General features: G+C 49.0%; 1 protein-coding gene across 1 annotated transcript in view; it reads left to right on the top strand.

The window, feature by feature from the left end:
• Positions 1 to 6778, top strand: part of ST14 (suppression of tumorigenicity 14) — a 70752-nt gene extending 63974 nt beyond the window's left edge. The window contains exons 14-19 of the mRNA XM_012545156.3: positions 284 to 397; positions 1364 to 1486; positions 2107 to 2293; positions 3680 to 3954; positions 4241 to 4377; positions 5009 to 6778. Of these exons, the coding sequence (XP_012400610.1) occupies positions 284 to 397; positions 1364 to 1486; positions 2107 to 2293; positions 3680 to 3954; positions 4241 to 4377; positions 5009 to 5170 (998 nt within the window). The 3' untranslated portion in view covers positions 5171 to 6778. The remainder of the gene's footprint in view (positions 1 to 283; positions 398 to 1363; positions 1487 to 2106; positions 2294 to 3679; positions 3955 to 4240; positions 4378 to 5008) is intronic.
• Positions 6779 to 14280: the final 7502 nt, after the last annotated feature.

The raw sequence follows: 14280 nt of genomic DNA, 5'->3' as shown, positions 1-14280 counted from the left end.
GGGGAGAGGTGTCAAACTTGCATTTGAACCACAAGTGACTTGTCAAATTCTGTACAGCCCAAACTAGATTAAAATAACTGGGAAATGCTTAATTAGATCAATAAAATTGCAATAAATTAGATGATGTTAATTTGTGGTTTTCCAAGTCAATATGTGACCCACTGAGATCTGTTTCTGTTTGGGTTTGTCCCCTTAGGACAGTGGTGGCTTGTCTTGGGACAGGGGGATGTCATGGAATAGAGAGAAACAGTTAGCTGTTTGTTGAGGCTGTGTGCTTTTTCAGGTTGCCCAGAAGGGAACTTCAGGTGTGGCAATGGAAAATGCATCCCTGAGAGCCAGAAATGTGATAAGCAGGATAACTGTGGAGATGGGAGTGATGAAGCCGAGTGTGATAGTGGTAAGAGCTGAAAAAATAGGTGTCCTGAGACCGCTCATGGTTCTAGGCTCATTGCAGAGATTGGGGACCTCTTGTGGGACTTTGGGGTTCAAGGTATCAGAGATTACCCCTAGATCTGACAAAAATTCCTCTGGGGTTGAGCACTAGGAATATTCCACTCCATTTTTTCCCCCTCAGTCATTGAGGACTCTGAACTGAGTATATACCTCAAACTTTGTGTGCAAGTGAGAAATAAAAAGGGAACACTTTGTGTGGCTCCAGCCTTCAGGGAAACGTGTATTTTACATGGAATTTAGGACCCATTCAAAGACATTCAGATATAGACAAAACAATGTTTCTACAAATATTCTTTAATAAATGCAGACAGCCCTACATACTATTTGGTGAAAGCACAGCAGAAGGAGTGGGAAGTTAGGAAAGACTTCTCGAAATCTTGGGAAGTTTTTTGAAGCATGGTAGAGATATGAGTTGGTGGTCCTAGGCAGGGAGGGCTGCAACTGTGTTAGAAGTTAATGGATTGGGCATGGTGGTTCATACTACAGTCCCTGCTGTCAGAAAAGCTGAATCTGATGGATAGCCTGATAAACTCAGGAGTTCTCAACTGCAGAAGGACCAAAGCCGAATGAGTGCTGCACTAATATAGTAAACCTTAGGGGTAGGGGGCCACCAGCCTGCCCAGGGGGACCAGGCCCAAGTCAGAAAAGCAACATCTTAAAACTTCCCTGCTGATTAATAGTGGGATTGGGCCTGTGAAGAGCTGCTGCATGTCCGGCCTTAGTGAGAAAGGGGATCCAGTCTTATAAAAAAAGGCACAAAAATTTCGAGATGGAGTAATTTTTGTGTGGGTTTGGCAAGGATGCTTCAGCTTGGTGCTGACTTCCTAGCCCTGACAACCTGTACTCCAGGAGGAAACTGAGTGTTATTCCCCAACCCCAGCTTTGACCTTTTCTCCCCCTTTGCTGTCAGTCTGGACCGTCCCCTGCACCAAATACACATACAAGTGCCTCAGTGGAGTGTGTCTGAGCAAAAAGAACCCGGAGTGTGATGGGAAGAAAGACTGCAGCGATGGCTCGGATGAGAAGAACTGTGGTATGGACATCAAGGGCAGGACCAGGCGTGGCCCCTTTATTTTGGGTTTCTCTTTGTCCCTGGCTTGTAGGAAACAGCTAAGGGAAGTCCCCCTACTACATTAGCCTCTGTGTCCATCAGGAAGGGAGAAAAACAACTCTTAGAGGCCCATTCTCCCTGTTCCTTCTTATCAGCACGGTGGTTGGGAACCTGGGCTGCTTTTCAGCCCTGGATATTTTATGAATTTATCTTTCTTTCTAGAGCTTCTTAAAATGCTACATGTAAATATATGCAAAGGAGGAAACTAAAAAGCAATTAAAAACCAGAAATCCTCCTAGCTTAATTTTGAGTCAGAGGAAAAGAGGGCTAAAAGAGATAACTAGCTTCAAAAGGGTCTCCTTGGGTAGACATGGAGATGGGGTTTAAAGTTCCTTGGGAGCTGACCTGGCAGTTGGGAATGTGCTCCAAAGGACCCCTGATGGTCATAGCTTTATTGCAACCTTAGTCCTTATCAGAGATGGCTCATAAAGAAAAGTCTCCATTTTAGTTCTCTGGGGCCAGCAGAATGGATCCTGGGCAGTGGGGAGCCTCCCTTTCCCAGCTCACACACTCCACCTGAGTTCTCTCCCATTGTTCTATAGATTGTGGACTCCGGTCCTTCAGCAGACACGCGAGGATTGTTGGAGGCCAGAACTCAGACGAAGGAGAGTGGCCGTGGCAGGTGAGCCTCCATGCAGAGGGTGAGGGTCACCTCTGTGGGGCGTCAGTAATCTCCTCCACCTGGCTTGTCTCTGCAGCCCACTGCTTCGTTGATACGCCAAGAAAAAGGTAGGTGTTGTGTCCTCTGAGAGGCTCTACCTGGGATTGGAAAGTCTGGGGTTGGAGGGAATGGGAGAAGGGAAACTTCCTTGGATCATCTATGAGTTTCTCTCATCCCCTGCAAGATAGGACAGGTATCTCTGCTTTGTGTTTTATGAAATACTTTACAAAGCATCTCTTGGTCTTTTCATCTCTGGAGTGATGCTAACTCAGGGGCAGGGCAGGGCTTTTTAGGAGGGCCAGAATGGAGAGTCTGGGCAGGTAGATACCCTAACATTATGGAGACCACAGGGAGACTTGCTGATTTAATGTCCGAGATCACATGCAGGCAATGATGATGTAGGACTGAGTCAGGAAACGACATGGTCAGGTCAGACCTGTACCGTAGGAAGAGTATATTGACAAGCGTGGATTGGAAAGAGAGATGCAAGAAGGATGTTGTTCCAGTAATCTAGGCAAAAAGGAAAAAGGCTTTATCATAGACTTAGGATTGCAAAGGACTTGAGAAATCATGTGGTCCAAAGCCCCTCATTTTACAGACAGGGAAACTGAAGCCCAGATTATTTGTCTAAGGAGAACAAGAATTGGAACCTTAACTAAGGTTGGTAGCATTTGAGTGGAGACGAGGAGACAAGTGAAAAAGATACTGTAGAGAGAGAACCAACGATCAACTGGCTATGGGGAGATGCGAAGACATTTGCAGGTGCCAGGAAAGGTTTAGTTATTTGTCTGTCCTTTGTTCTCCAAGAGGACCAAGGACATCAGGAGGATGATGTCTTCACTTGAAAATGAATTGGATTTAGGGAGGCAGGGCTGTGTAAAGCCATCAGCCCCACTCTCTCCTCTGGAGTGAAGAGGCAGAGATTGAGAGGGAGGTCAGGGAAGATGATGGACAGAATGGAGACAGATACAGTCAGGAGGGGAGAACTAGGGAGCATGGGGAGGTTTTTCTTTTCTGTGACGAGAGGGAAGGTGGGGAGAAGAAGTAACGAAGCTGAGAAGATCTGAGGAATGGTGGTCAGGAGGATGAAGAATCTGGCTTGTCTCCTTGTGAATGGTCCCCGTAGAGCCCTGGCGTCTGGGTGGGTGGGGAGATAACAGAAGCCCATGCTTAGCAGGCTTTTCAGCACTGGAGGCAGTATTTGTGCCCAGGTATTTCCTGATTCCAAGCCCAGAGTTTCTCCTATAGCAGCACACTGCCTTTCCATAGCAAGAATTAACATTTGTTGAAACAACGAATATCTGTGTTCCCATTTGGAAGCCCAGGGAGAGCGTGTTGTGTGCCCCCACTGAGAAAGTCAGCGAGAGAATTAAGTCTGGCCCTCGGAGCCCCCTCTCCTTGTCCCCAGGATGACCGTGCTGTTGAATGTGTGGTTCCCTCTTTGTCTTTCCCAGATACTCTCAGCCCACCCAATGGAAAGCCTTCCTGGGTCTGCATGACCAGAGCAAGCGCAGCGTCAAGGGGGTGCAGGAGAGGGGCTTCAAGCAGATCATCCGCCACGCTGCCTTCAACGACTTCACCTTCGACTATGACATTGCTGTCCTGGAGCTGGACAAGCCCGTCGAGTTCAGCTCTGTAATTCGGCCCATCTGCCTGCCTGACTCGTCCCACACTTTCCCCGCGGGCAAGGCCATCTGGGTGACGGGCTGGGGGCACACGAAGGAGGGAGGTAAGAGGCTCCTGGAGAGCTTTCCCTCTGGGTCCCCCGTTTGTGAAGGCACCTGAGCCCCCCATTCCCCCACTCTCATTCCCCTTAGATCTCTTTGGGGCTCACTTCCTTGAACACGGGACTCCTGTTCTGGGGGGGAGGGGGGGTTGACTGATTTCTTCCTCCTCGAGAGGAGGCTGGACGGGGTGGGAGGAGGCTGTCTGCGTGTGGGGCAGAGCCCGCTGCAGGAGGCCCAGGCCCAGGGGCTCCTCCTGAGAGCTTTCTGCTGCTTCTTCCCAACTGCTAGGCACGGGGGCACTGATCCTCCAGAAGGGGGAGATCCGAGTGATTAATCAGACCACGTGCGAGTCCCTGCTGCCCAATCAGGTGACCCCCCGCATGATGTGCGTCGGTTTCCTCAATGGGGGTGTTGACTCTTGCCAGGTAGGCAGCTGCCAGCTGTGGGTGGGGGGAGACCAGAGGGACTGATGTGCTGATAAAGGGGGGAAGGGGGAGGGGAGGGAAGGAGAAAAGGGAGCGGGAGGGGAGAGGGAGAGAGAGGAAAAGTAGAGAGAGACAGAGGCAGAGACAGAGAGAGAAAGAAAGAAAGAAAGAGAGAGACAGACAGAGAGAGGAGAGGAAGAGAGACAGAGAGAGACAAAGAGAGGAGAGGGAGAGAGAGAGACAGACAGAGAGAGACAAAGAGAGGAGAGGGAGAGAGAGAGAGAGACAGAGACAGAGAGAAAGAAAGAAAGAGAGAAACAGAGGAGAGGAAGAGAGACAAAGGCAGAGACAGAGAGAGAGATAGAGAGAGAGACAGAGACAGAGAGAGAGACAGAGAGAGACAAAGAGAGGAGAGGTAGAGAGAGAGAGAGACAGAGAGAGAGAGAAAGAGAAAGAGAAGGGAGGGAGAGGGAAGGGAGAGACACAGAATGAGAGACTATGAACATGGATGTGGTTTTATAAAATGGTATGATCAGATGGGTGAGGAAGTTTGGGAAGCGAGTCCAGTGGTGGCTGGAATCTAGGAGATGGAGTGTGATCTTCACATGGTTTGGGATTTCTTTTCTTTTAGGGTGACTCGGGGGGCCCTCTCTCCAGTGTGGAAAATGATGGACGAATGTTCCTGGCTGGGGTGGTGAGCTGGGGTGACGGCTGCGCTCGGCGGAATAAGCCAGGGGTCTACACGAGAACCCCCATTCTCCGGGACTGGATTAAAGAGCAGACGGGAGTATAGGGCTTGTAAATGTGCTGGCCTCTTCTCACACATTCACAGGAATATGGAGAGTAGACCAATGGACTCATCCCTCCTTTGAGATCCCTCCAGGATATGAACTCTATCCTCTTGTCTCCGAGGGTCACAAATCTACCTGGGGAACCTCAAACTTGCCTCTGGTCCAGCCCAGCCTCACCCCCCAAACTCCCAGGACTGTGTCTCAGCTGACTGTTTGATTTCCCTCTGACCCCGTCCCTGAGCCTGGACCTGAGAGACGTCCCTCAGCCTTCTCCTTTCTCCCCAAGGAGAACTCTGGGAGTCTCCCCCTTTGCTGAGACGGGGGATATCCCATGTGAGCAGTGCCCATGGCCAGGGGGCTCTGGGCTGGGGAGCTAGAGTCTTGCCTGGAACTGAAGAAAATGAGTTCCAGGAAGCTGAACATTTTCCCCGACTCCCAGTTGTTATGTGTCTGTGTATAGTTTTTAATACTTTTAAATTAATAATTTTATACCAGAGTTGATTTTCCTCCTCTACTCCAGTTGAGAAATGCTTTTCTTAGACCTATGCACTCTTGGGGGGTGAGGTTGGGGGTGCACAGCAGGGCTGGATTGTGTGATTCACATGGAGAAGATCCCCAGGCTTCCCTTATTCTCCAAGCTCTGCAATCTCTCTTGCGGTACCTTAGAAGATCAGAAATTCTGTAGGCTTCAGAGAATAAAAGGGTGCTTGGGGGGGGCACCTGCCTGGAGCTTGGTCACACACTCAGAAGTTTCTCTAGGAAGCACTGGGCCATCTGCTTCTTGAGGCTTTTGTTTGAGAAGGGGAGGTCCCTGCTCTGAGAAGGGATAAATAATGGTACATTTGGGTGCTGGCTGCTGTCCTGCATGGGAATGGGCCATTGGTTCCATTCACAGACTAAGTGATGTTCTTGGACCAAAGAGAAGCAATATCTTCTTGTTGGAATTTTGACACCCTCAGCCTCCTTTGCCCCCACCCTTTGGATTTTCTCTGTTTCCTTATTTTAAAACTTTCTCGGCTTTTGTGCTGGGATGGCCCACTGAAGGTGTGTGTTGGCCGATGCTCCTCAGAGCCAGAGAAGAGTTCAATTCAATTAAAATCAACAGATGTTTTTAAAGGAATTGATGTGTGGAGAACACAGTGCTTGGGACTAGGGGAGGTATATAGTTTAAATTAAACAATCCATGATCTCCTGGAGCTTACAGATGTAGCAGAGACTGGGTGGCCCTTGTACCCAAGGGTCTGGAAACAACCTCCTGTTTTTCTTCTCAGCTCAGTCCGACCCCTTGTTCTTTTTCTGCTGGGTCTGGGGGAAAGGGAGATGGCCATGGTTCTGTCCACACCAGACCCCACAAAGCACCTGGGTTGATAAATGTGTATGAATGGGGCCCAGGATAAGGAGGGGACTTTGCTCTGCAATAGCAGGGAGAGAGGGTGGATAATAGGAAGAATCAGAAAATTATTTCCAAAGAAATGACTTAATATGTACAGTTTATTGCAATTGTTGCTTTGTTCTTGATAAAGGCCCTATTCAAATGTATTTAAGGTACCAGAACCCCAGGGAAGTTAATGGGGACCAAATGTACATTAAAGGGGGAAAGTTTTATATGATTCAGTCTTGGTGTGGTTGCTAAGTATTCAATAATGAATTAGTGGCCAGAGTGAATGCACCCCATTCCTAAGCAAAGGAGAGAAGTCTTTGAGCATGGAAGAATGGCACCAGCAATCCCTGGGCAGCCAGGGACTTATACCCATAGAGAACAGCTTGGGATTGAAAGGCCTGGGTCAATTTGGCAAGTGGAAAGGTTGTAAGGGACAGAGAAGATCCATGTGTGGAGTATTAAAGGGTGAATCTTTGTTTTTTTAGGTGGTAAAGAATGGGTAGGGCAGAAAGTGGGCAGGGATACATGTACACACACATACATTTTTATCTCTCTGCCTTTCTGTTTGTCTCTCCCTCTATCCTTCCCTCCCTTCTCCTTTTTTTCTTCCATCCTTCTCTTATTCCTTACTCCCCTTTCTCTCTGTCTCTTTCTCTGTGTCTCTCACTCTCTCCCCTTCTCTCATCTCTTTATATCTCTCTATATCTCTGTTTCTTACATATCCATACCCAAACACACCCACATATTCATTTTTCACTTTTGCTTGAGAAAGCTACCCCTTTGATTCAATCATGTGAGTTATTTTTGAGTTATATTGCCTGAAAATTTGGTGTGTAGAGGAAAGAAGACATATATTGGTACATATGTACTCAGAAAACCAGAAACATACACAGGTGTATACAAATATATCTGGTCAGTTTTCTTAGATGAGAGCTAAATTTTGGTCACTTTCAGAAAAGTGAATGTAAAACCTATCAAAACCTAGCACTTTTTTTTCTCAGACTAATGGAAAGTTCCCTGTGACTTGAGCTGAACAATAGAAAATATCATGTCATATTATTAATAGTTTTCTAAGGTACTAATACTCTTAATGAATCCTGCACAATGGTTTAAGCAAACATTATTTCTAGTTGGATCCTAGTTGACAAATTTGTTAATTATTCTCCTTTGCTGGAGGTATTAGCCCTAGAGTAACTATGACATATGAACTAATTATATTGGGGAGGGGGAAAGATTGCTGAAGAGAGGAGAGTGAGGGAGTAGAGGAGGCTGCATAGGTTTGGAAGCAGTAATACTTGTCTGCTTTTCCTTTGCTCTTTACTCCATATCAGAGTAGGGCTGATTGAAAAAAATTTTTTTTCAATTTCATATAAAGTCACAGTTTAATGTTTGCCTATTTGGCATAAATTTGCATGTTGAATCCAAAAACTTCACTCAAAGCATGTAAACTAAAACAATTCAATTATTGCAGCCTCCTTCAGCTGTAGCCAAATGCAGTATTTAGGGCATGAAATGAATTATGTATTTTAAATCCAATTAATCTGAGGTTTTCCTCCCTACCATGCCCACCCCTCAGGCAGTAGTATGGCCAGCCTCTATCATTCCATCTGGCCACTCTTATCATTCCCTACCAGCAAAGGCCAGCTTACAATGGGTCAGTCCCCTATTAATTGGGGTTGATGAAATGGACTGTGGATAAGCAGCCAAGCACAGAGGTGTTTGGGAAGAAAAGGGGCAAAAAGTTAGGGAGGGGAATGACCTTTTCTGCTATTTATGCTATAAGAGCATACCTGCTGGTAGTAACTGCAGAAGCAAATTGTAGACAGGGACCCAGGAAGGAACTTTTAGGGGATTGGTGCTCCTTGTTTGCAGGAGGCTCATCTGCACTGATGGTCAGTTATCAGAATCTACACGAATGAAATCCACAGTTGGATGATGGTATTCATTAGGTGGCCCATACATACCCCAGAAGAAAAACTGGAAAATTGAATCAAAGATACTTCCCTGATACCTGGATTATTTCTGATCCTGGAAGTAATCAAAGGAAGCTTCCAAAGGATCATCTTTAAGGCCTGCTTTGGATCCCAGGAATGTCTTCCAACAGTCAAACTTTAATTAACGACCTACTTATTAATGTCTTACATAGACCACATAGGTGAAATCTGCTTTTTTGCATTTTGCAACCTAATAGACCAGGGGTCCTCAAACTACGGCCGTGGGCCAGATGCAGCAGCTGAGGACGTTTATCCCCCTCACCCTAGGCTATGAAGTTTATTTAAAGGCCCACAAAACAAAGTTTTTGTTTTTACTATAGTCTGGCCCTCCAATAGTCTGAGGGACAGTGAACCGGCCCCCTATTTAAAAAGTTTGAGGACCCCTGTAATAGACACTGATCCAGAAAATTAACTTGTATATACTAATGGCGTCAAGGACCAATGTCAAGTGTGGAGGGTAGAAAGCAATAATAAAACATGGTCTGTTTCCTTAAGGAATTTACCAGTGAGTCCAGGACAGTGCACTGCAAAATGACAGCTTTACATAAACATTTACACAGGAAAATATGCTTATGAACATGGCATTTATGTGTTTGAGCTGAGGGTTAAGTGATTTCTGGGCTACATGGGATTTCAGGAGCGGGGCCCAGCTGGAAGCTTCAGATATGATTTGTTTCTTCCGGTCTCTACTCACTCCCACAGCCTCTGTCTCCCAGGCAATTCACCTGCCCCCCTCCTCGGGATGACTTCTTCAGTCTAGGTTGACGCTGTGAGATTACCCTTGGAGAGGAGAGTACCTACTCAGAAGGAGCTTAGGACAGATGGGCAGTCACAGCAGAGTGGTTTCTCATTTGAGTGTAGAATTTAACCAGAATTCCTCTGTCCATCCCATCCCCGACCCTTAACTCCAAGTGGGAGGTTTCACTATTTTCACAGCCAAGTTTACCCAAGTAAATGTGCACAATTCGGACATTTCTCCTAGGAGAGGCCATGAGATTTTCAATGTCAGAGCTGGAAGTGACCTCAGAAGCCAAATCATTGAAACTTCCCCTTTGTTTTTTTTTGTTTTTTTTTTTAAATGAGGAAACTGAAGCCCAAAGAGGTTACATTACTTGTCTAAAGTCACATAGACCACCCAGAGGATTTGGATCTCAAGGTATAAAAGTGCAAAGGTAAGGAAGATTCCAATATGAAAAATTTTCCAGCTAAAAGCTGACCCTGGCAGGTGTGGTAGAGCCTTTAAGAACAGCAGGAATGTTTTCAAATCTTTTTGGTCACTTTTATTTCTGCATTACCTTAGGGGGAAAGAATCTCAGGATCTATTACTTCAATCAAAAATGCATACTTGGCCACCTCTGCATGGCTTATTCCACTTGGTTCATAGATGTTATGAGTTAGAGGTGAAAGTAGAGAGCCCCAAACTTTGAGTCAGTGTGCAGTGGGAGGAGACTGGATTGGAAATCAGGAAACTTGGCTTTGAATCTTGGCTTAGACAGTTACCAGAGGGCACAGCCTGATAGGGAAGAAAGAGTGGGGTACCCCAGAAAGCCTAGGGTAATATCCTAACTCTGTTACTACCTGTGTGATCTTGGGCAAGTCACTTTACATTCTGAAGGCTGAGTGGGTTGGAACCTACAGTCAATTCAATAGACATTTATTGTCTACCTTGTGTCAGATGGTATTAGATACATAAAGGTAGTGTCTGCCCTTGGAGAGCTCACATTATTCTGGAAAGTGGACAACACCAAAATGGTACGTGTGTAAGTAAATATATGATAGGTAGAAAGCAATCACAGAATGTGATCCAACTCTAAATCAATCCTAGATTGTATGATTATAAGTATTGTGAGATTGTAAGAAACCTAAACTATATGTTTCTTTATAAAATGGGCATGATAATATATATATACACACTCACTAAGCTGTTATTCAGAAGATAGTATTTTTTTTTAAGGCAATTGGGGTTAAATGACTTACCCAGAGTCACACAGCTAATAAGTGTCTGAGGCTGGATTTGAATTCATCTGGCTGCTCCTCAGAAAATAGTTTGTAAGCCTTAAAGTGCTACATAAATGTGAGTTTCTGGGGGACAATTATTTTCCATTTTTCTGCAGCTTTGAGATGGAGGGAAAGGGGGATGCTGAGAATAAAATCCTAAAAACTAGCTGATTTTTTCCCCAGTGGGAATCCTGATGGAGACATTTTATTATAGCCACAAGTCTAGAGAACTAAATTTGGGTACATTTGTTAAGATTCTCTACAACAAGCCACTTGTGTCTTTAAATTTGTTTGATTCAGGAGATGCAAACTGTGTTTCTACCTTCTCTCCAACCTCTTTGGGCCCAGGCAGAGGAAGCAAGGAATGCCACCTGATTATTGGATAATTAATAGTTAATAGGGACTTCAGAGGTTACCTAGTCTAAACCTTATTTTACAAATGAAGAAGCTGAGACCTAGACAAGTGAACTGACTTACTCAATGTAATAGCTGGTAAAATCTGGGATTTGGACCTAAGGGACCTCTCATTCCAAATTCAACACAATAAAAATTGGCAAACTTTGGAGGTGGAAATGGGGATTGGGAGTTGCAGGACAGGCAGGCAACACACATTTGTTAAGCAATTATTCCTTATGGTGAAATAGTTTGAAATTATTTTTTGTCAGACCTCAGGTCCTTGGAAACCAGGGTGAGAACATAGCTTCAATGATCTTTGAATGTCACTCTTCCCTCAGACCTGGACTAGGAGCATGGAATTCCATAGGTTTAACTCTAACCACCATCACAACTCCCCCACTTGTTCCTTAAAATCATTGTCAGGTTCTTTCCAAGGGCCAGTGAAAACAATTCCATTGTCTGTCCATTCCATTGTCTCAGAATCTTCCAGCAGGGGTGATCTGTGCAGAGTTTTCCTGGGATAAAACCTAACTTTCCCTTTCCCCTTGGCTGACCACACTTTCCTTCCACTACTGTTCTTTTGCCTCCGGTTATAGGCTTTTTCCTTGCCCACACCCCTGAAATTGAAACTGTTCTCAATGGTGGGTCAGACCCACGGTCTTTACACCATCCGGGCCCTAATTAGATTGTGGCTTCTTGACCCGGTGTTGAGCAATTGATGCTGGATTCTGAGTCAGAAAAATAACTTTGAGCCCTGTGTTTTCACCCCCTATGTGACCACAGGCAAGTCGCTTCTTTGAGCTTCAGTGTTCTTTTCTGTAAGATGAGGGGGTTGTCGCAGATGATCCTTTTACGATCATCTCCAAAACTCCTGAAGGGAAGGTCTTATATTACCTTATTGCTAGTTTTACAAACTGCTCCAGGTTATAGAGGCAGGTACAATCTAAGGATTCGATCCAGGTTGGTTCCTTATCAAAGTGCACTTAATAAATGAGTTCCCATCTCGAATGCTTCACTGGGCACTACTCTGAATTTCATGACCAGAGAAAGGCCGATGGCGTGGGAGATCATGGACAAGAGGCCGGCGCCTACCGAGCGCAACGCTAGAGGGTCCAATCTGCGATGTCAGGGCATGGGGAGCCGATTTGCGATTTATGATTACAGAGCCGCCGGAGAGCTGGGAGAGAACCGATTTGCCCTCTGTTAAGGGTTCGTTTGGAGTGTCTGAGGGAAAAGGGGGCAGGGAGACGAGGGACAAGGGGGAAGAAACTAGTTGGTCCAAACTTGAGGCTGCCTAACCGTGATAACTCAAATGCATGTAGCTGTTAACTACAAGATGTTGTACATATGGTCTGTGTGGAGAAGCGGGACTGAAGTCAGGAAGCAAGACCTGCTTTTTAGAAAGGAGCACTGAGGAGCCCCGCTGGCGGGGGAGGGGGAGGGGGCTTCCCCCAGTGAGACCACCTGACCAGACACACGTGCACACTGGAGGAGCCCCGCTGGCGGGGGAGGGGGGGGTTCCCCCCGTGGGACCACCTGACCAGACACACGTGCACACTGGAGGAGCCCCGCTGGCGGGGGGGGGGTGAAGCAGCGCGGAGAACGCCGCCAGTGGAACCACCTGGCCTGCAGGGGCCCGTTGCGGGGACTGTGGCCCCTGTGGCGCTGCGGCCGCTTGAGAAGACGGAAGGCCAGACCAGGGCCGGCCTTGGGCCCGGAGTTTGGAAAGTGGGCGCAGACTTTTTTCTCTTTCGGGACCTCAGGAGGAAAGCATTTCGGAGAGCCGGCTAGGGTAAAGGCGGGGGAGAGCGTGCTGGGGGAAGCCCGACGGCTCGCCGCTCGGGCCGGGGGCAGCTGGGTCGGAGCCGGGCTTAGGGGCCAGCGAGCGCCTCTTGCCCGGGCTCGGGCTGACACGCCCCCGCCCCGCGCCGGCTGCGACCCCCGGCCTCCCCCCGCCGGGGTGTCCGGGACACCCGCTTCCTTTTGTGGCTCTGCCCGGGCCGGCGGGACGCGGCGTTCTCCGCGCTGCTTCACGGGGGCCGGCGTCCGCGCCCTTGCTGCTGCCTCCCACAGCGCGCGCCTCTCCGGGCGCTGCTCGCCTCCGAGCCGGGAGCCCGAGGCGGCGCGCGGGAAGGGACCCTCCGGCGGCGCGGCGCGTGGGAGGGGGAGGGGCGCGGTCTGCCGCCCACAGCGCGAGAGGGGGTCCGGGCCCCTGCCAGGGACTCGGCCGGAACTCGGGCTGCCCGCGCGGCCCTTCCCCGCGGACGGGACTCCCGGACGTGTCGCCGGGGCGGCGGTGAACAAACTCAGACGGGGACCGGGGTGATGTGGGGGTGGGGCCAGAGGGCTGTCGGGTTAGCGAGTAAGGAGCCCCGTCCGTTTGGGCTTTCTTGCTGTTTAATTTTTTTTTATAAAACATCAGTGCGGGTACCGGTTCGAACCGGCTCGCTCGGGTGTGCACGCGCCCTTCGAATCTGTTTAAATGGGATTCCCTGAGCTTTGGCCCCCAAAGACTCCGTGAGCACAGCAGGGGGCGCTCAAGCACTTCTGGAAACGCTTCCCGGAGCAGAGGGGGACGGGGGAGCTGGAAGGGCCCGTCCGTCTCCCCGCCTCTCCCCGCCCGCACAGAGGCGCGCGTGCGGGGCCCGGCGCACACCGCAGCCTACGCGGCCACGCAAGCCCGGGCCCCGGAACGCCGTTTCCCGGATGCGGTTCAGAGGCCGGCGTGTCCCAGGTAAGGGGGAAGGCCCGTCCGCATGGCCTCCCTCCGGGAGGGGGCCCGGAGCCCCCGCCCCGCCCGCCGCCCCCGCCCCCACCGCGCAGTCTGGCGGAGGCACGGCTGTTCTCGGCCAGAAATGCCCTCGGAGAAACCGGACGGCGTGCCCGTTTCAGAAACATTCGCTTTTATCTCTGAGCTTGATGGCCGCGGCCAGGTCCCGGCCTTGGCGCCTCAGCTCCGACCCTTTATGGGGCCAGAGGGCGCGTTACGGGACAAGGGTGACTTCCCGAGTCCGTGGCGGAGCCTTCGGAGGAGGTCCCGCGGGAGTCGGGTTATGTGCGAGGTCAGGGCTCGGAGCCCTCCCCCTCCTAAATGGGTAGCAGTCCTTGGGCCGGCTCGTCTTCCGCCTTCCCAGAGAAAGCCGCTAGGACAGCCCTCTTTAACATCTGTCTGTCTTTTTTTCTGTTTTTCCTTAAGTAGCGCTTTTTGGGGAAAAACACCTCTTGCTGTGCCTCAGCAGGCAAGCCCCCCGGAGCTGATGCACCAGTGTCTCAGCCTTGAAGCTAGTGTCCGGGGAGCAGCTAGGGGGCGCGGTGGCTGCAGCACCGGCCCTGAACTCCGGGG

This window comes from Sarcophilus harrisii, chromosome 3 (assembly GCF_902635505.1).
Source record: "Sarcophilus harrisii chromosome 3, mSarHar1.11, whole genome shotgun sequence".
Classification (NCBI taxonomy): domain Eukaryota; kingdom Metazoa; phylum Chordata; class Mammalia; order Dasyuromorphia; family Dasyuridae; genus Sarcophilus; species Sarcophilus harrisii.
This window is presented reverse-complemented; position numbering and strand designations above follow the sequence as displayed.